The 21696-nt window shown below is 39.7% G+C and overlaps 1 protein-coding gene across 3 annotated transcripts in view; it reads right to left on the minus strand.

Moving 5' to 3' along the window:
- Positions 1 to 1575: 1575 nt before the first annotated feature.
- The window catches only part of LOC140272805 (neurabin-2-like), a 35783-nt gene continuing 15662 nt past the window's right edge, over positions 1576 to 21696 (minus strand). For all 3 annotated transcript variants that reach the window (XM_072368256.1, XM_072368257.1, XM_072368258.1), the window contains exons 6-15: positions 18184 to 18316; positions 17609 to 17729; positions 16192 to 16296; positions 15908 to 16043; positions 12653 to 12796; positions 12460 to 12513; positions 12134 to 12265; positions 11891 to 11988; positions 8924 to 9020; positions 1576 to 6696 (exon numbers count right to left, since the gene is read on the minus strand). In XM_072368256.1, coding sequence (XP_072224357.1) covers positions 6643 to 6696; positions 8924 to 9020; positions 11891 to 11988; positions 12134 to 12265; positions 12460 to 12513; positions 12653 to 12796; positions 15908 to 16043; positions 16192 to 16296; positions 17609 to 17729; positions 18184 to 18316 — 1074 coding nt within the window. In that variant the 3' untranslated portion in view covers positions 1576 to 6642. The remainder of the gene's footprint in view (positions 6697 to 8923; positions 9021 to 11890; positions 11989 to 12133; positions 12266 to 12459; positions 12514 to 12652; positions 12797 to 15907; positions 16044 to 16191; positions 16297 to 17608; positions 17730 to 18183; positions 18317 to 21696) is intronic.

A 21696-nucleotide genomic window follows, 5' to 3' on the forward strand; every position in this document is an offset into this window, starting at 1 on the left:
TGCCGTTCCACCAGCACACTACAGAACACCTCTCTCTCAAGTTATTATTCATTAAGTGAAGAAGTAAAACCAAGAGTTCATATGGGAGAACATACAAGGGCCAGCTGTTCCAATGAGATGCATTCTGGAAATTGTAATAAAACATGGCAACTTAACATTCATTAAAAAAAAACAAACATCACCATCTACCATGTTTCCTGTAACGCTTCATTTGCTTTATCAGTTTTAAACATATTTTCCCAAAATGTCTTAAAACAACAAAAACACTGTGCAACAATCATAATAAGAGCACATGCTTGTACCTGTTCTCAAAAGAAGTTGGGAAGCCATGTAAAATTAAAACTTTAAAAACACTAAATCATTGTGGTTAAAAAAAAAAAGAAAAGGGTGCTGAATCCACAAGTGCAAGGTAAATCTTTTCAGCTCATGATGGTGACGGTTTGAGCGTGCACGTGGCAAAGCTTTTTCTCATGTTACGCATCATGAGCAAAACCAGACCTCCTCGCTATGGCTGCAGCTTTGAATCTGCAGAGCACCACCCACTGTATCAGAAAGATGAGGTCAACCTGTATGTTCCCTGTAAAATAACTGTAGGAACCAATCCTGACCATTTGATGGGTGGTGCTGTACTTCCATTTAGCATGTGCTGTCTGGAACCGATGAAATGGGAAGCTAGTGCAAGCCATGAGAAGTTAGCATAGGGCCTTGCAAGTGGACTTGGCCGGTCCGAGCAAGTGGACTTCAGCTGCTGCTGGCATCTAAAGGGAAGGGACAGACTTGTATCTTTGTACAATTTCTACCTTTCTGTGATGCTTGTTTTACTTACAAATCATTGTATTCTTTTTTATTTTTTAAAGTTTACACAGCATCCCAACTTGTCTTGAAACAGGCAAGTTGATCTGTAGACTATAGATGTGTGTTTAAAGATTGGTTGCCAATGGTTACGTGACTGATACTGTCGTATTCTAGTTGGTATTCCACTCCGATTATCAAGAATGGTCCTTGTGTTGATAAGTATTGAAATGCTTGTATAAAAGGGAGCACTAAGGAATTTGAGCTCGGTCAGGCAGCGCATGTGCAAACAAGTCTTTTATTAAAAAAATTTAAAGTCAACAGACTGAATTATCAAATTACCACGATGAGAGCTTCACTGGTGAGCGAGTCCTGTTTTCTGTTTGATATGCTGCTGAACACAAAACTTAACAGAATTGCTTGAACAATGCTCAACATGGTGCCCTAAAATACCACTTGTGAGCAGAATGTTGGAAGCAATGACTCTCATATACTCGCGTACTATTATCCTTAACCCAAGAGCAAGGCACTAAACTCTCTGGCTCCCACAGGAAAAGCTGACTGGAGGCCGCTGATTTTGAAGGTCAGTCCCAGAGTGTGAAGCAGTGGAAGAGAGTTTGATTATCAAAACTATACGACTGGGAACAACAAAAGACTGAAGCCGTTTTCGGTTGAAAGGCGTCAGTCGTTCTCCAAACTGTTTTTAAATGCTGTAGTTCTACAATCTCTTATTCTTGTCTGTAATCAGTGGCAAACTCTCTTAAAACACAGGTAGCGACAGCCTCATTTTTATATTCTTTAATGCAGATATGAGCGATGGGCAGACATGACAGGTAACTGACAGCAGACATGTAAAAGGCTTCGTAGAGGCAAAAAGCAGCAAGGTAACTAATCATAAAAAGGCAAACTGATCACCGACTGCGTTTAGACATTAAACCCACCGTGACCAAGATTCAGTTTGGTGATACAAGCTACTGTACAGCTCACATTGTTTCGACACTGAGATGACTCGGTAATAAAAATACTTAGGAAATAAAAATACTCAAAGAGAGTTGCTTATGGCTGATTTTCATTCCATTAAAACAAAACAAAAAAAAATCGTCTTTCTCTCAAAGACCCTTGTTCCCATCCAGTAAGAATACTATTTAAACATACTGCAGTTTTTTTTTGTTTTTTTTCTTAAACTAGCTGTAAATGATCTTACATGAAAACACCAACCGTATAAAATGAGTTTGGAATCTCTCTCTATCAGCCAATCGGACAGGAAAATAAGTGTCACGGTCCTGTTTTTGACTACAATACTAAACAGTACTTTGTTCCCATGTGTCACTGTGAAAACACGAATACAACAAATTTCCTAAAAAGCGCTGAAGCAGTTTTTAGATCAATAATCGAGCATTTGATAATTGCAACATTTCATTGTCATGACAAGCAGAACGGCTTTATCCATAAATTGATGATTTCTGAAAATGATTTGGGGTTTGAAATATAAAGAAAAAAAAAGAAACGAGCAATACATCTTTAGTCTTTCATAACAGTCAAAATAAAAAATGGTTTCATTCAATACTGATTAAAACAAAGTTGCCTAATTATATTTTTTCGATTGTACTGGACTAAGAGTCATTTCAAGTAACTTGACCTAATCAGAGCTCGCCAGCAAGCTGTACTGTTTCGATAGACACACATGAAGTCATAAAAACCTGCTGAGGTGAATGACAACAGCGACATGATCTGCCTTGTTCAGGGTATTGTTCCTTGCGTGTGAACTCCATCTCTATGGGCAACATTTTGCCATCCACATAAATGGCAAATCACCACTGGATCATTTTAACATCAGAACAGTTAAATATATATTCGTATAAACATGTAGACTGTGCTGTAACAGCAGTGCGACAAGGCCAATCAGTCTATTCTCAGCAAACGACAAGTCTTAACAGGCTAATGTGAAAAATTGGTTAAAGAAAATCTCACATTTCAAACACTTTTACTGTCTTCCAGTGACGATTTGAAAAACTACCAGCAACTTATTGCATTTGAACAAATATATATTTAGTTTGGAGCAAACAACCACATGGATAAACTTGAAACACCCCCAGTGAATTCCTGAAAGTCCCCTGACATTTAAGCAACACTTTTGTATTTGTTGGACTTTAGCAGGTACGTAAAGCTAACTTAGGCTCATGTTGTCTAATACTGGCACAGGACCCTCTACTTTTCTCCTAATGCAAGAGATGTTGAGTGTGTTTACATGCACACATTTTCTGAATAAGACTGTAGCTCATAGCCATGAGAAGGTCTCACAACACATTGCTCTGAGGCCAAACTATCCTGGTATGTTAGCATAACAAAAGATTCACTTGCTAACGAAAGTGGACAAATACTGATTAGAATATGACTACAAAGTGATGGTGAAAGATTTTCATTTGTGGCAATTGCAGTTTATACATCTGAAAGGACAAAAGGCTAATTTAGCATATATTAATAGCAACTAGAAAGTATGTTTGGTTGCAACTTACATGCTAACAAGCTAACCACACACAGGCATAAACTGGCAGGCCTATTACCACTATAAAATACATAATACTGAAACAAAAACATTTTCTTTAAATGTATCCATTTCTTTTTTCCAGACGGTAATTTTAGGTGGTACAATTTCAAATTAAACTTTCCAATTTCTTTAGGGGGGATATATTGAGTTACACTTATTCATTAATCCATTTATTTAAGTGGGGCTGTGTGAAACTTGTGACTAGTCAGTGTTTCACCTGCAACAGACAGCAGTCAGAGCACTGACAAGAAATCTGATAAGGGAGCTAAACTAACAGCTACTCAAAAGACGAACAGTAGAGGCGTGAATTTTCACTTAACAGCTTAAAAAGTGTCCAGGCATCGGTGAATTATCTCTTGCACAGTGACTTCAGACTACCAGCACACCATGGATATTCTTTGGTTGAGAAAATATAGATCCAACATAAATAGCTGTTTGAGGCCGAAGTGATGTAAAAATCTGTAATACAGGATTTGCTTGAACAAGAATAGGTTTTTTTTTGTTGGTTTTCTTTTACTCATTTTCCTCAATTTACTCATTTACTGTCCGAATTTAGCAGCAGTTTGCTTGGCTTAGCCCCTCTCCATCATTCTCCAAACTGAGAGTGTTCTGAACGTTGTCTACTACAGGTCAGAAACCAACTAGTCAAAAGCATTTTACATCATTCTACTAAAAAAAACAAACTGAAATATTAAATATAAAAGGTTTATAAATTGAGATAGGAAATTAACGCTTGTTAGCATTTGCTAAATTGATAGCTAAATATTTATGTCAAGTAAATTTATCTAGTTACTCACACCAAAAATGAAAATGGAAAAATACATCAATCAAATGCTTTATTCTTGTGAAATTGCTGAGATTTATCTCAATCTTTAATCTTGATTCTCTTTTTGATCTTTGTGTATTTGCACATGCAATTATGTGATTCATCTCATATTCTGTACACTGAATTAGGGTTGTAGAAATCTGGCAGGCGAGTTCAGTGAAGCATTCAGAATCCATTAAGAAATTCCTTTGTGCCTAAATCAATTGGTTATTTAAATTAGCTTAAAATAAATCAAATTCACTGAAGTTGTGTTGCAGGATGAAACCACAAATTGACTAATGATTGATTTATTTAGGGCATGTTTCTTCTAAATTCTTACTGTGCATTCTTTTACCTTTTGTATTATTTGTGATCCCAAGAGCTTGATTAAGGACAACTGGACTTCCTTCTTCAGTTCTAAAGTAGTTGGTGGGTCTTTTAACTACTTATAAGCCGTAACTCTCCACTAACTAGTTTAGAACTGAAGAGGCCTTTCAGATGAGAGATGAAATGTCTTCAAATACCAAGAAAAAGAAGTCTTGTTGCCCTTTTTCAAACTCTTTTGATTACCGTGACCTCAATGATTGATAATCTACACAAACATGTTTTACTTGTGTTTTTAAAAAAACATCTATGTACATTTCTCTGACTTCATTTTAAGATAAATATTTATATTATTTCAAGCAAGTGCTTTTATTTTCTAACTGTCAATGGGTCAGGCATTGTGGAGTCCAGGGACAATAAAGTATATATGAGGTTTTCAGCAGGGGCTAAACTTTGACGTAGGAAAAAAGTCAAACTGAAGATACGTTTGAAGTTATCCAGAAACAGAGTTACAATTGAACAGTTTGCGGAGCAACAATTTTATGATGGTTTAAAAACCAGATGTTTGCACCCTTTGAGGACATGCTCATGCATAAGTTATTAAGTTGTATATCAAAAAGGTAAAAGAGAACAATGTCCAATGTATTCTTAGAGGATATTAAAATCGTGGATTTCCCAACACTGGCTGGGGATTTTGACTCCTTGGCTCCACCTATTGACCCAAAACTCAACCAATCATTTTATGAATACAGTAACTCCAAGAGATGTTTGCATGACTGATTTCTGAATGCATGAATTACTCGGATCTTGCCCCCTTACTATGCAGCCCTGAGCAGTGCTGCTGACCAAACAGTCTGAGAATACCAGTGTATTCAAGCTAGCATACTCCATTTAATACATTTATAAAACCTGAAAGCAATCTTTCCCTGCACCAGCTCAAGAGTACATCACATGAATAAAATGAATAAACAGAGATTAGTGTGCATGTAAACCCACAGATATTGTAGTAAACACCAACAAATACACACCAATTTCAAGCTCTATAAGCACAGAAAAGACTATTCACACCCTGTTTGCCATTGCTGTTGATGAAAAAAAAAAAGAGAGACTAAGGAATACTGAACCATTCCCTCCAACTCGAGGTGTCAACATTCACACATTGCACTGCCTTATTCTCAGATAGGAACCACTACTTACTAAATCCATTTAAACACTTTTAAATAAATGTATAAAGTAATGTATATACAAATGTTACGCCATTGTGGTTCAGACCTGAAAAGCACGCTTCTGCCTGATTCCGCCCATCGCTTGAAGACTTAGGCTGGAAAAATGAAAAACACAGACTGGGGTTTCTGTGGTTCTTTCACAGTTTTTCATCAACAAATTGTCAACTCGTTTCATTGTTTTTATTACATAACTACCTGTGGTGGCCATTTTCTTTTCAAAGGTTTCTTGGCTGTCACAACCGAGGCTCCTCGTTTTACTTTATGAGTCGCTAAAAATGAGGTGGTCACTTTTCAGAGTTGATGTTGATTCAAATACTGGTCCTCTTCATAAGGATCCTGTCAGGTCTACAGCCCCGAAAAATAACAAAAAAATAAAATAAACAAGTGGTTCAGTAACCACTCAGTTCAAAAGCAACAACAATCATTTGTCTTTTGTTTGTTCTGTTTTACTCTGGATTCATGCCCTCTGTCACTCTATAAAGCACTTTGTGACGAGCCTGGTTATTAAAAGCGCTTTTTGTAAAATAAAATTGAATCAGCGATAGAACCTGGTAAGATACTGTCGATGTGGAGAGAAAAAAAAGGGGACGATTCATATATAGAGTAGACGTTGTTGATTGTGGTTACGGTGCTGATTGCCAAGCTGGTTGACAGGAAGACACACAAAGAGAATACTGGATATTGCAGATGGTGCATTCTGGGATTGGTTATCTACCGACGGCGGTATGAGCCACCGGGTGATGTCAGACAAGAGGTTGCTTCTTTCCTCATCGTATGCCACCCTCCTCACCTCCTCTTTTTTACCATTGGGATCCTTGTTATTTTTTCCTCTCCGGCATCTGTCTGTGTAGTGAGTGGTTGATTGGAATATAATACAGCCCTGGTCGGAATGAAGGCAGAGCTCCTCCTCTTCCAGTCACAGACAGGAGGTAGGAAGTAGCAGCAGTCTAGGATGGTGGGGGGGTCTTCAAGGCATCCACTTTGGTCTCCAAATCTGTAATCTGTGGGGAAAATATAGTGGGAGACAGATTCAATACAACTAACTAGAGTTTGCCTTATAAACAGTATGGTTTTATGGTCAAATGAGCGCAAGGAAATTTAGTTAATTCAATTAGTTGGTTTTGCTAGTGGTGCATGGTTTGCTTCACAGTGGTGTGTTCGTTAGCACCTCACAGCTGGGGCATTTCTATGTAGAGTTTGCATGTTTTCCCCATGTATGCGTGTTCTCTCTGGGTACTCCGGCTTCCTCCCACCACCCAATAACATGTATGTCAGGTTAACTGGTGATTCCAAATTGATCCTATGAGTGAGTGTGAGCGTGGATGGTTGTCTGTCTCCGTTTGTCTCTGTGTGGCCCTGTGATGGACTGGCGACCTGTCCAGGGTGTATCCTGCCTTCTCGCCCAATGACTGCTAGGATAGGCTCCAACCCCACCATGACCCTGAGTTGGATTAAAGGGGTATAGAAAATGGATGGATCTATGGGTTTTGCCAGTGTACTCGTTAACCTTCTGGCTGGTTTAATGAATTAAGTGATGAATGCTCATCACTTAATTCATATGCAGTATATGAAATGACCCGCAGACCACAAAACTTGTGTTTTGTAATCAAGACACAAGTGTCTTGTGTAGGACCCTCATTTTTGAAGCTCTCTTTTATAATACCCTCGTTTCTATTTGATGAAGTCAATACTCCCACAAAATTTTTAATACGGTTTCTCCTTTTTTGGGCCATTCCTTGTCCAGATTGGTTATCCTGCTATAAGGCCATATTCCAGTTTGGCTTAAACTGTCTGACTCGTACACCGTCTTCAACAAGTCTGAGATTTGGTTAAGAATTCATTGTTGAATCGCAAACTGTAGGCTTCTCAATCCCTGAAATACAACTTCAATTCTTAAAAAGTTGGGGCGCTGAGTAAAATGTAAATAAAAACAGAATTCTTTTAGAGGAATTTAACCTACATTTGCAGTTTGCTGAATCACCTTTACTTATGAGAGACTCTACTTCTCTAAGGTGCTCTTTTTATACCCAGTTTTGCTACTGACGTTTTGTCAATTAACCTAATTAGTTGCAATATGTTCCTCCATCTTTTTTTTTTTTTTTAGTGCTACTTACTTTTAAAGTCTTGTGTTGTTCCTGTCCAAAACTTTTTGACACATGTTCAGTTCAGTGTGGATCTTCCAGAGCAACCCACTGCTCCTTCTCCCATGGTCATGCAACCTGGCTCCCAGCCATTTCTCTACTCTTCTATCCTCCAGCACAATTTCCTCCTCGGAAGTTAATGATGCCACAGAATCTCTCTGTTCCACACTGAGCTCTTGTCTGGATAGCCTGTGCCCTCTATCCACCAAACCCGCTTGATCCTCCCAATCTCACCCTTGGCTCAACGATACCCTCTGGACGATGTGCACTGACCAAAGTGCCTCTGAAAGGAGATGGCACAAGACCAAAACTCCTTCTGATGTAACGAACCTCCGGTCGCTACGGTGTTCCATCTCATGCAGCCTCGCTGTCGCTGCTTAATATCTAGCCGACCTGCTAAAAACGCTCTACACCTGCATTCTGCTTTTATTTACAGTGTCCCATTTAAAAAAAAATGTTGGTCATAAAACAGCCACACCAAATCATAAAGTCTTCCCCTCAGTGCTTCATAGTTGACATGAGGTACTGAAAAGCTACTTTTGCTCAGCACCAAACATGTCTATTGTTACTAAGGCCCAACAAAAACTCAATCTTTGATTAATTTGCGTCAAATACAAAATGTAAAAATTGGCAGCCAGTTGAACTGAAGCAAGTTGTAGATTATCATCTTTACAGCAGAATGGTTTCTGTTTATGCATTTGGCATTTATCCAAAGCAACTTACACTGATAGCCGGGTAGGGTAAGGGGGTCTTGCCTAAGGACCCCTTCTGGAAGTAGTACCTTTCATGCAGAAGTGTCAGGATTTTAACCCATGAAAGGTGGCAATCTTACCACTACACTATCTAGTCCTATGAGAATGGTTGATCTCAAACATTTTGGAGATCTTTTCAAAACCTTTGCCAGACTAACAAGAAGCAATAACCTTTTCCTAAAGACCTTAGAGAGCTCTTTAGATCTCAGCATGACTCACTTCTGCAGCAAAAATGTCCAGATGTCAGGGGTTCCAATAAGAGTGGTTAAATACACAGTCCCTAAAAAGGATCTAATCATGGAAACATAATCTGGGAAGGTGACGACATAACCTACCTTTTCCTGCAGGTTGTCCGTCTCCTCTTTGTGTGTTGCCTCGCTCTCTTCTTGTGCACGACGCTGTGCCGTCTCTTTCTTCAGGTACTCGATCTCCCTACAAATCACATACGCATATCGAGTCTTGTGAAAAAGAAAATAAATCTTCTTTCACTTCTGAGGTTTTACGTATCAGAATATGATAAAAAATTTTAAAAAATAGTTTGCTCCCTAACAGGTCTTAAAATTAGTCAAATATGATCTTGAATGATGATGGTGATAAACAACACTAAAGGATATACATTTTATTACATGTATTATGTATGGATATATGTATTATATTTTTAAACTGTTTTATTATTCATTTAGCAAAAACTGAGCCAAAAATGCAGACAGTGTGTGAAAATTCAAGTCCACCCTTACAGTTTCCATAGGAATTCCATAGGAATTAAGATGGTAAGTAGCAGCTGCTAATCAAATGCACTTGATTAACTGATCATCAGCAGGTGTGAGCACCTCTATAAAAACAGAGATTTTGTCAGTTTGCTGGTCTGGAGCATTCAGTTGCGTGTTAACACAATACCAAGGAGGAAAGATATAGGCAACTAGAAAAAGCTGTTCCAGTTAAACAGCAGTGAGAATGCTGAATGGGGATAGCTGACCATGCTAAAAAGTGAAAATAGTGAAAATTTAGCAAAAGTCAAGTGAGTAATAGTTAAAATGGCTGCAGTGTAATATGTAGCACAGGAGTGGAAGAGAGATGTTCTCACAGTTATAGGAATGTGTGTAAGCAGCTGCAGCTTAACAAGCTCACACCCAGCAGAAGGAGCAGAAAATGGCTGAAGGGATACTATGACCTCCTGTGAAAAAAATGATAAGAGCAAGGAAAATCATTTGAAGACCGTCAGCACCAGAAGGGTTAAAGGAACGCGGTAATGTAGTTTTTATTTAAATGGACTGAAAGATTTGTAAACGGCAGAAGGTTGAACACACTTGAAGCTGTCTGCTGTGTCAGACCAAACTTTCCATTGAGGTTAGTAAGAGAGTGAAGCTCATAGCTGAAATTCTGTAAATGTGAGCTCTTTAGTAGTTCCATTGGCTGAAGGAGGACAACTTTTCCTACACTTTAAGGTATAATTCGTTTCTGTAAGTTAAACTGTATGAAAATTAGAGGAATTTGTTTGAAAAAATGAAAAAAGCTGAAATTTATCAGTGCTCACTCTGCTGGCTGCTCATTCATAAAAACCAAGAAGGAGCAAAAATTTTCATGTTTTTGAAACTGTCATATTTCAAAATTGGCTTAATATTTGAAAAATCTGAACAATTTGGTAATAGCTGAATGTTTTATGACCCGTTTAAAGTTTGATTGGTGACTCTAGCTGAAAGTATGCAGAAGTAATTGGGTTGAAAAGAGGAGGAAGAGTTGAAAGCATTTCCCATTTGAATAAAAGTTAAATATTTTAAAAAGTATAAAAGTCAAAAATTCCATAAGTGATTGCACCCATCTCCTGAACGAGCAGAACATTTTTATACTAAAATGGTTGAAATCAGTGAAACCATGCAGGACTAGTTAACGGATTATTGTTGCTTTCCAGCATTCTCACAAAGGTTTATAAGGTCATTTCCAAAGTATTTGGAGTCCATTGTTTCACTTTCACAAATGGAAAACATTCAAGTCAGCTGTCAATCTTCCCAGGAGTGTATGTCCCAGAAAGTTCACCCAAAGGTCAGATTGTACACTGCTCAGAGAAACTGCAAAAAACCCAAGAGATACATCTCAGACTCTACAGGCTTAAGTTAGCATGTTAAATGTTAAAACTCATACAATTAGAAAGAGACTGAACAAGTATGGCTTGTTTGGAAGGGCTGCAGGAGAAAGCCTCTTCTCTCTAAAAAGAACATGGCAGCACAGCTTAGGTTTGTAAAGCTGCATCTGAAGACTTCTGGAGAAATGTCCTTTAGACAGATGAAACCAAAGTGGATAGGTTTGGTCATAATGCACAGCAGCATGTTTGGAGAAAACCAAACAGAGTATATCGGCACAAACACCTCATACCAACTGTCAAGCACGGTGGTGGAGGGCTGATGATCTGGGATCGTTTTGCAGCCACAGAGTATGGAAACCTTCCAGTCATTGAGTCCACCATGAACTCCTCTGGATGACAAAGTATTCCAGAGTCAGCTTTCTGTCCAACTCAGCTCTGGATTTTCAGTATCATGAAGTTGGTTGACAACTTAATTATATAATTTTATAACAATAATATATAATTATAATTTATTCATTACAATTCATTTACTTGCCCTTTTCCCTAAAGTACATAGCATATCAAACTTGCCAAGTGCCAATTTCAATGTTCATGTTCATTGTCCACATCTTTCTTATAAAATGCTTTTATATATAATAATATAAACTTGGAAAAGTGATTAAAGAAAGTGAGGGGCCTGATGGTAAATGTCTGTTTGTTCTTTGGTACAAAGAGCAGTCATAAAAGCCAGTGTTGTATCTGACAGAATAAGACTGAAACATTCTCACATGCTCATTTTTAAAAAAGGCATTAAAGTTACTTTTTGTGTAATGTTTCTGTCCTGTATGGGCTGCAGCAGTTGTGTTATTTTCCGTTGGGTAGGAATATGTGATTGTGATGGGGCAACTTAAACCAGCTCCGCCCATCTTTTTTCAGGAACCTGCACATTCCCAGTGTCAGGGAAACCTGGGACAACTTACTAAATTGTTAATCGGTGTTGTGGTACCACGACAAGATCTGTAGTGTTAGTTAATCCAGATGACCTAAAGATACCTGAACCTGCTTCGTGGTCCAGGGCCCAGGTAAGGACCAGATGATGCTTTATTTCATCCTAATATGTAAAACCTCTAAACTGGGGGTATACTTTTATTTAATTGCTGTTTGTTTAACCATGACTGTACATATACAGTGAGTTACAATGTCATTTACTCCCCCAACCCTTGTTTTGTCCCTTCTTCCTTACTTCTGCTGGTATTCTTTGATCATTCTCTTGGCCTTGCTGTATTTCCTCTCTAGAGTTTGGTACTGAGCCTGGGTCTCCTTTAGGTGTTCATCCACGGCCTGAAAACACACACGCACAGTGTTGCTAAATGACAAGAAGCTAGTTTTGAGTAGATTTTAAAACGATTAGATGAGTGAATGCTTGTATAAATTCACGATTGGTGGCTCTCTTCTTGCTTTTAAAGTTGATTCTCCAAGCAATTACCTTACACAGGGACTGAGCCTCCATCCAGTAGCTCTCAAGTTTCTCCATCCTCTCTTTGCTGTCTCTGATGTTTTGCTCCAACTGAGCACGCTCCATCCGCCAACGCAACTTATCCTGCTCCGCATGAGCCAGCTGGAGGTAAAGGGGTCAGTGTGGGAGGAGGAAGGTGGTATGTGGGAGGCAGAGCCAGCATCAAATCACCGTTGAGAACAGCAAGAGAAACCATGTTAGTCTCATGTTCGCTCTTCTCTGTAATGCATACTGGATATTGCAGTGATTTTCACTTCTGCATGTAAAAAGGAACTGAATGTCCACAGTGGGCTCACCTTCCTCTTCAGCAGCTGGATCTCTGCCTGGGTTACTGCATGTTTAATCTGGAGCTACGAAAAGAAGCAATCGACACAATCTGAAATCTAATCCGGTTTATTTCAGAGGATCCAAAAGATTAAAAAAGTGCTAAACAAATAAACCACGATGGAGACAAACTGATAAAAGAATTATGCTCAACAAGCAATATACCTCCTTGAATTTGTGGGCCAGTTTCTCGGGGTCCAGCTCCACGGGTGACAGTGTGTCCTGGTTCTCTGCAAGGTCAAAAACCTCAATGGAATTCGGAAACATGGGGCTCATCTCCTCCTCCTCATCTGTTGCATATTCACCAGTCTGTCGGTAAACAGAAAGAAAGACTTGAGTCACTCATTTCTTTATGTATTGCCATAGAAACATAAAATAGGTGCAGTGATTTACTGAAAACTGTGCAAATATAAATGGAAATACAGTCTATAGGAAAAACAAAATTCCAACAAGCTTGATAGACCATTGCTGTACGTCAATACAGCCTGAACCCTCTTAAACAAGCTTTCTTGTCATTTCTTTAAGTAGTCTTCAGGAATACTTCTGCAGGTTTCTTGAAGGACATCCCAAAGCTCTTCTTTGGATGTTAGCTGCCTTTTGTTCTGTTCTCCGTCAAGATGATCCTACACTGCTTCAGTAATTCAATTCAATTCAGTTTTATTTATATAGCGCCAAATTACAACAATTGTCATCTCAAAGCACTTAAATAATAATGTAAATAAACAGTAATGTTGAGGTCTGGGCTCTGGGGAGCATTCATCCCTCCATAAGACTGATTTTCAGTCCACTTCTTGTGTCATTTGATATACCTCAGCTTTTTCCATTATAATGGCATCATGACAGCTGCCCCTTCTAGATGCATCAAGTGCGAGTCAGTTTTTTTTCTCCATTTCTTAGGGACATCACTTTCAGCTACTGTTCATAGTTGTAGATTTTTATTTAGCCACAGCACTTCTTCTTTTGTCCTCTACTTGTCCTGTTTCCTCAAATGTTTTAAGGACACACTGCACACCATGCTGACATATGCCAAGTCAAGTTTAGTAAACTTTAGTAATCACGTTGGTGAAAAAGTAGTAACCTGTGTTAAAGAAACAGGATCAGTTTTAACAGTGTTAAAGTGTCTACAGATACTATTTGAAATGGTCTCTTCGCCAAGTTGTTTCTTTTTGAGTACACACTGGTTCGTTCCTCCTGTTCGATGTCTTTTTAATGTTTGAATGATTCACAGGTCAGTGTTAAGTGGGTTAACAAGCACAAAGCTTAGAGAACCATTGTTCAAAACTACTATGATAAATCATAAGAAAGTCTGTCTCCTTAAACAAAATATGAAGACATGAGGAGTGGCTCAAAACTTTTGCACAATACAGTAGATATTACATTTGTTAATGGATGTGATATTTAGTAAATAAGGTGGAAGTGAGGGTAGCTTTTACAGATGAAAAATTGGACAATAGTTTTAACACTCATGTCTGTTTCCTAAATCTGAAGCCACGGCTAGCAGCAAATCACCTTTGCTTAGCAAAATACTTTGAACACGAAGAGAGAGCTAGCCTGATTCAGTTTAACTACTAATATCTCAAAAGTCAACAACCTCAATATTTCTCTTGTTTAAGACATACAAAAAAGGAGAAGAAAAAGAAAAGAATGGGCAAATTCTTTAGCAGGCTAGTGAGCGTTTCTTCAACAGTTCGTTAACTTCAAACAAAGCTATTTGTCCTTGTGCTAAGCTAGGCTAACGCAATGGTGCATATCTACAAGACAGAGTAATTCTGAAAAAGCAAATAAGTGATAGTGATGACATTCCAAGTCATTTGTCACTTCATATGATATGGTATAATTCAAAGGAATTTGGAAGATGACATGTCGTGTAAAACAGTGGCGTAAATAAAGAGTTCTAAATTAAATACAAAAATTCCCAGTTGCGAAACTCAATCTTGTGAGACTAAAAGCAGCCACAGTGACTCATTAAGAGGATCTACACGATCAATTACAATTTGCTAATCATTTATCTTCTTTTTCTTCTACTCTGTCACAACGCAAATTAGCCACACATTAGCTCATGTCCACTGTGTTTTTCCTGGTTTACGACATATCTTATAGCTGACAAAAGTGGAAAACCTTGTACCCACCATATATCTAAGACCTGATCTTATCAAGGGAAATTGGCTTGGAAATCAAGGACATTGGCTCTGCAGCTCTTATTATAGGTTTTGACCCTGACACAAAATCAAACTTGATATCAAATTCAGTTTATTATAAGATCACTTCAAACCAGATAAAAAAAAAACTCCTCTACTGCAGGTAGAGAAAAGGCTCTTTGGCTTTTCTGGCCTGCCACCACAGAAAGATCACACTTTCAACCAGAAAAAATATAACTCTTTCATCTCAAGCTACAGTGAAATGGCAGCAATCTATTTCTTGCAACAGCTTAAGGCAGGAAGTCAGTCGCAATTCCACTGAAACAGGGCCTTTAGCAGAAAACCTGCATTACTAGGTAGGATTGTGGAGTTTGATTAAAAAAAAAAAGCTGATAGAGGACGCATTTGGTTGGTAAAAGAATGAATGCTAAAACAGGCTGTGCGTGGAAAAATCCTCTAAATTTGTGGTTGTTTTTCAGCATTGAAATGCATATATTCGCACCATTTGTTTTTTCCGTCCTTTCTATCTCTTCATTTTCTGATCTTGTGCCAGTTATTTGAGTCAGATATTTTCTATCAGACACGTCAACTATTTGAACCAAAAGAAGGAAACAAATCTGGACTTTGATTCACTGAAAGATATCAGCCTAAAAAAAAAAAAGAGCAACACAGAATACATAAAATATTCTTTTTTTATGTCATATTTTCAGATATAAAACGGGGACATGCATAGTCTGGGGAACCTCGGAGACGGCTTTATCCCTGAGCAATTAAATCATTCAACTATCTGTTTAATTAATTTGGACAACTCAATTTACTGTCTGGGTATGCTTTAATTATTGGCAGACTTCACTTCAGTCAACTGAACTCATTCAAAGACGAAATAGTGAAATGCAAGACCAGAATAATTAATCACATTCTCAACAATTAATTGCAATTTTCTTATACTTACACATTCGCAATTTAAATGCCAGCTGTTGTGCTTTAAGTTCCTCTCTCTGACCACAAGGTGGAGAAGCTCGACTGAGTTTTAAACAACAGGCCACATGGTTGCACACAGACGACATTTTGTCTCACACACGTACAAACGCACACGAAGACACTTTTGATTTCCTGCATTCAAATTAAGTCTGTGTGGAGGCTGTGCTTTCAGGCCACGTGCCAATTCTTTTTCAGATGATAGGATACTTGGAAGCACAAAAGAGAAAGCTGCAGCAGTGCGACATCTCTGTGTACGTTTGGGCATACTGCATTGCATGCGTGTGTCCATCTCAGTGTGTACCTCTTCATCTTCATCCATGTACTGTTTGTATCGCTGCTCCATCATTTCTCTCTGCCACCTCTCCTGCTCCAGAGTCTGTTGGATCAGCTGGGCCACTTCACTCTGCTCTCCCGGCTTCTCCCGGCCAATCACAAACCTAGAAAAGCGTTCAACGAAAAGACTCATTCCACTCATTATATTTAGTAGAAAAACCCCCAAACAAAGGAATATACTGTACTAAAAAAAGTTTACTTGTGAGGGATAAGGGGACCACGTGTGTGGCTGTTTGTGTGAGTGAGACAGACCTGACGGTGCCTGAGGTGTTGCGGAGGACAGAGGCGGCAAAGCTCTGAGTTACGCCAACCAGGCTGGTCCCATCAACCTCTACTATCAAATCATTCACCTGGATCCTGCAAACACACACGGACACAAATTCCTGTATGCAGAGTGATGCTTCACAAAGTCACTGTTATTATCTAGATACAGGGACAAAAAAAAAAAAAAGAATCATATAAACCAACAACACCCAGAATTTTAAGGGCCTTGAGCTAAAAGATCATTTCAGCGCTGGATCCCAAGTGACATTTGTTGACGTGTTAACGTCTCTCTTCACTGGAGTGTTCGGGTGCTGCGACTGTCAGCTGCTTAGATGGACAGATAAACCAGGATGTGGGTTTCAGCTCCATCAGCTGATAGAATCTTTAACGTTAATGACACACAATTCTACTTAGTGGGGTTGTGGATGTTTCGCAACTACAATGAAGCAATTGGAGACTTGTGTTTTATTGTTCCAAATCAGTGGTTCCCAACCTTTCCACCTGAAGATCCCCACCTGAATCAGTAAAGAAAAGCTGCACCCCTGTCACTGCCACCTAGCATGAGCTGCTATGCTCATGTGCACGACCATTTTCTAGCATTCATTCCTCTGTAGCCTGTAGCAGGCCTTTTTTGTTGCTTTTTTTAAGGTTAAATTGTGACAAAAGATCAGTGAAAAAACCCCAACTGTTAGGGGCCGTCAAAGAGCGCTACTGGGCCCGGTACCGTTGGATTATTTGATGTATATATTACATTCGAAGACTAACCAATTCTTTCAAATTTCCCTAAAAGTATTTATGGTATTTATATTATTTATATTTATGCACATTGTCCCTGCAGCCGTGAAGATGTGCGAGCTCATCTTCTCTGTGGAGGTATTCCACATCCTCAAGGCTGGAAACACAGAGGTGCAACACTCATGATTCCTTTGATAAGTGTGCATCAACATCAGTGCAGAAACAACAGAGAAGTTAAATGAGCTTCATCTCCAATCACATAAAATCTGTTTATGTTACAAATTTCTTTACAGTTTTGGTTGTATCTACTTGTAACTTAGAGCTTAACCTCAGTGACACAATCAGAGGTTAAGCTTCTTTAATCAGATTCAACCCCCAAAAAAATGACTAGGACCCTATAAAGGAACATTTCATCATGAGTCCCCCTAACGCCACCATTTGTCTTTGTGCCTCAGTACCAGAAAACAAAGAGAATAGATTGTAGACAGCTTTGGTAACCCTTTTGAGTAGCCAATAAGTCATTTGTTTAAGACTAAACTAATAGACTTTTGTCTGTGTTAATCTGTCATGTGAGGATTGTTTTCCCTCCGAGATTCTCCCCGGCCTCCAGTCATTGGGTTGATGCCCAGCTGGTCTGAACATGTCCCGGGACGAGTACAGACAGGTGTACCTGCCATCTCTCTGCGCAGCTCCGCCGTCTGTGACGGTCTTAACAAAGATTCCCAGTTTCTCCAGGCCCATGTCAGCTCCTGCACCCATTCCAATGATACTGATACCCAGGCCGTCATTGTCTAAGAAACACACACACAGAAGTAGAAAAAACAGTAAAAACTGATGTGCATTTTACTGAGTAAAGGTATCACTTCTAGGATTTCTAATCCATTATTTTTTGTTTTTAATCACCTAAAATCAAGTTACAGAGTGACACAAAACCAATACACATCTCCCTGTATTCAACGCTGCTACACATCAGTCAGCATTGTGCTGTGCTGAGAGCAGCCGTCACGCATTGTCACTGGTTCAAACCCATTACGTCCAGAATTACTCGCTGCTAATTAGGCTAATCTGCTCTAAATTTAATCCCATAAGGAGATAATGATGCTGCAAGCAGACAAACGGTGTATGTCCTCTTATAGAACCCTGTCAGTTAAAGTGTGCATGTGTGTGTGTGTGCGCGCATGTGTGTGCAGTTTCATACGACACTTGACTGAGTGACTCTTAACGACAGTAAAGATGTGCGCGAACCTTTCTCCAGCTCAACGGGAAACAGGTCCAACTTTTCCACCCTCTTCTCCAGCTCGTACTCAGCCGAGGCCGCCATGGGGTCGACGTCATCGTTGCGCCGATCGTAGTCTTCGTTGGAGTAAGTGGTGAAGACCTGCACGGGGGGGGGGGGGGGGGGGGGGGGGGGGGGGTTAAAGGTCAGGCGGTCTCTTTCATGTGGATTAGATCTTAATCAGCAGTCGAACAAAAGCACGCCTGCATCATGACACAGAAGTGGACTCGGCAGGGTTCCTTCAGGATCTACCCACGTAAATGCCTCAAAATGTCTCTCTGACGATTCTGTTGGATTAAAGATGCCGATGTGTCACAAAGACATCATCGTAATTGAACAAGTTCCCCAAATCTTTATTCCATTAAACCTAAAAATTATGTATAAAAATTAGGTGTGTGTGCTAACGCTCTCACTGTACCCTCTCCTTTGTCCCAGTCTCTATGTTGCCCCTCCCCCCACTCCAAAAAGGTCAGCAGCATCTGTCTCCCCGGTGACCATCTCTGCGATCACATGGCTTCATTTCCATAGCAACCACAGGCTTGCCCAGTGTGAGTTTGGCACTGGCACTGACTTACTCTCTCTCTCTGTCCCTGTCTGGTACATATGCTAATATATGCATGTGTGTGTGTGTGTGTGTGTGTGTGAGACTGTTTCCGAGACAGACAGCGAGAGACAGTGCTGAAGGCCTTTGTGTGGGAGGTGCTTGTTACAGTATTATTTACATTACAGAGTGTAGAAAACGCACACACACACACACAAAGAAATACCTTCACAGTAACAGGGTCATAGGCCTGATTGTTAGACTGTTTCCTGTTGTCACATTTCCTTCCTGTTGAGTAACTTTAAAGTTAAGTAAATGTGTGTCTGCAAGTGTGTGCGCAAGAAGATTTAAAGCGTCCTTGCGTCCTTACTCTGAACATGTAAGTGCAACAAAATCAACAAATAATAAATAAACAAACGGACAAACTAAAAAATCCCAACAGAATAACAGCAAAACGTAACATGAAGCGCACTCGCAACAATCCGCAAAGCTTGACTCGGTGGCTGCATTCTGATTGGCTGATCTCACCTGCTAAAACTATGTATAATGCGTAGAAGAACATATCAGGACAAGGCCAGAATATGTTTTGTGTGTAATACACCATTAATTAGTGCACATGCATTCGTGCCCCAGGTGTGCTGGCGAGAAGGCAGTAGAATACTTCCTCTCATAGAGAATTAAAACCCAATGCCAATACTAATTTGCCAAACTAGTCTAATTAGATCCGTTTGATTTCATGGTATTCCATCACAGCTGAAAACAGCTTTTTATTAGAAATGACAGAAACAATAGATGGTTTTTATCATCAGATTAAACTTCACTGGTCCCCCAAGGTCATTTTACAGTTTTCAGTAGACTATGTACTGCTCAATGGACTGGGCTTCTTGCTTTTTTACTAATAACGCTACATCTTAAATAACAGCCTCTGCAGAAGCTGGCCAGTCCCTGGTCACATGATTACTTCTCTGGATGAAAGCCAAGCCGCAAAGAAGTCCTGCATGAGGCAGGCTGGACTTCCAAACACAAGGCCGTCCTGTCTCACTGCACATGCAGCTTCCAGTTTATTGCTGCGGGCTGTGTTGTGACTCGAGAGCACCGTTAACTTACAACCAATCGAACGTGCCAAACAAAATTCAGGACATCACACGAGTGGCTGGAATGTGAAACATGTCAATTTAACGTGTTGACTCTATACAGGCGCTGCCCTGCAAGTATACTCACCACTGGGTAGATTTTAGCTTTTAGTATTACTCCATGAGGTTATACTGTCTAAAGCTAAAAGACACATAGCAAGTCTATAACAGTAAAAAACACCAAAAGATATCCAAGTAAAACAAAAAGGCTCGACATTATATAAAAGCTGAAAACAGGAACTACTACAGTGAAAATTCGAGCAATAACTAACATAAAACCTGATGTTGCATATCATAGATACAGAGAAAAAGAGCTCCATTAGGCGGGATACTGTAGTTCTGAAAGGCTACTTGAATATGCAAAATGAAACTGCAATTAAATATTCTTGGAAATGGCCTTCTTTAAAAAAGTAAGATTAGATTGAAACCATCGCTGCATCAATGCAGCAGGAGGGGTGCAGCTGAAACCAGCACAGTTAGCCTAGCATAAGCTAGGCTAGCTTAGCATAAGCTAGGCTGGAAACAGACTGCTGGCCACAAAGACTGTCTAATATTGTCTTTAGAGAATATTTTGTTTATTTTATTAAATTCGAATTTTAAGTATAAACCAAACAAACAACATGCTAATTGGTTGGCTTCAGATAAACTCGTAGGCAGAGCCTGTCACCTCTGCAAAAAGCCAGGCTGGCTCATTCCAAGTCTTCAAGCAGCACTGACCAAACAAGCTTGTTAGCGTTTTTCACCGTTTTCCAACAAATTAGCTGTAAACCCGGTCTGTTCTCCCTGAGAAGTCTGTCGTCTCTACAGGTCTGCCTCTGGCTGCTTTCACAGCTAGTGTTTAGCTGTGGGCTTTGGCTCGTCTGGTGGTCACTCAGCCTCATAATGCATAGGGCAAAATGCAAATGTGTTCTGACACTTCTTTTCACACACTCCATCCTAAGTGAAGTAGACAACATGCGATGGAATTATCTCCTTTGGGTCTCACCACATAAAGCATGGATGGGTTTGAAGTGTGCATATCCTGGCAGACAGGGCAAATGTCTCAGCCTCTTTGTCTCCAAGTGGGAGGTGTCACAGTGTGGCCATCTGAGGCGCTGATCCAGGGACCCCCTTGGATGCGGCAGCTGTCTGGGATTCAGTCAGAGTTCACTGTTCACGGGGTACGTTATCTTAATAATCCTTTCACAAGTTCTGCTGCCCTGAATTAGCAGCTTGTAAACTTGACCAATGCACTCTCTATTGCAGGTATGCTTCCCACAGGTGGGAGATGCACTTTGATCTATATATGACAAGATTTGATGTGAATGCCCCCATGCAGAAGTTTAAATGCTGTTAACAGACGACTAACAAGAAAATTACAGGTTGAGTTGTGGTGGAGACAAGTCCTCAGGCACTGGCACTCTGTAGGGTTCTAACTTGGCTGTCAGAGCGCAGCAGAGGTAAGCTCACTGATTACCTCTGGTGTTAAGGGGATTCATAGGAGTTGGATTCCAAATGATCGGCTTTCAGGAGAAAACAGAATTTGATGGCAAAATAAAGTTAAATCTTTAAGTTTCAATCTGCATGGGGATCTTTGTTTGGCTTATCAACGGGCATTTGATGGATCTATTTCCCCTTTTTTCGACTGGGATTCGAGTTGAGACTTTTACTGGACGGCGCGTTTTCAAAAATGCTTCATTCGCTGGAAAATACACAAAAAGACACTGTGAGCACGTGACCATTGGCTTAACCTTGAAGTCTTAGAATAAATAAACAGCAGGGACCAGATTTAATCTGCTTCGATCGCTGCCGTGACAGCGAACATCAGT

This window comes from Leuresthes tenuis, unplaced genomic scaffold, assembly GCF_036924035.1.
Source record: "Leuresthes tenuis unplaced genomic scaffold, fLeuTen1.0.hap1 SCAF_17, whole genome shotgun sequence".
Classification (NCBI taxonomy): Eukaryota; Metazoa; Chordata; class Actinopteri; order Atheriniformes; family Atherinopsidae; genus Leuresthes; species Leuresthes tenuis.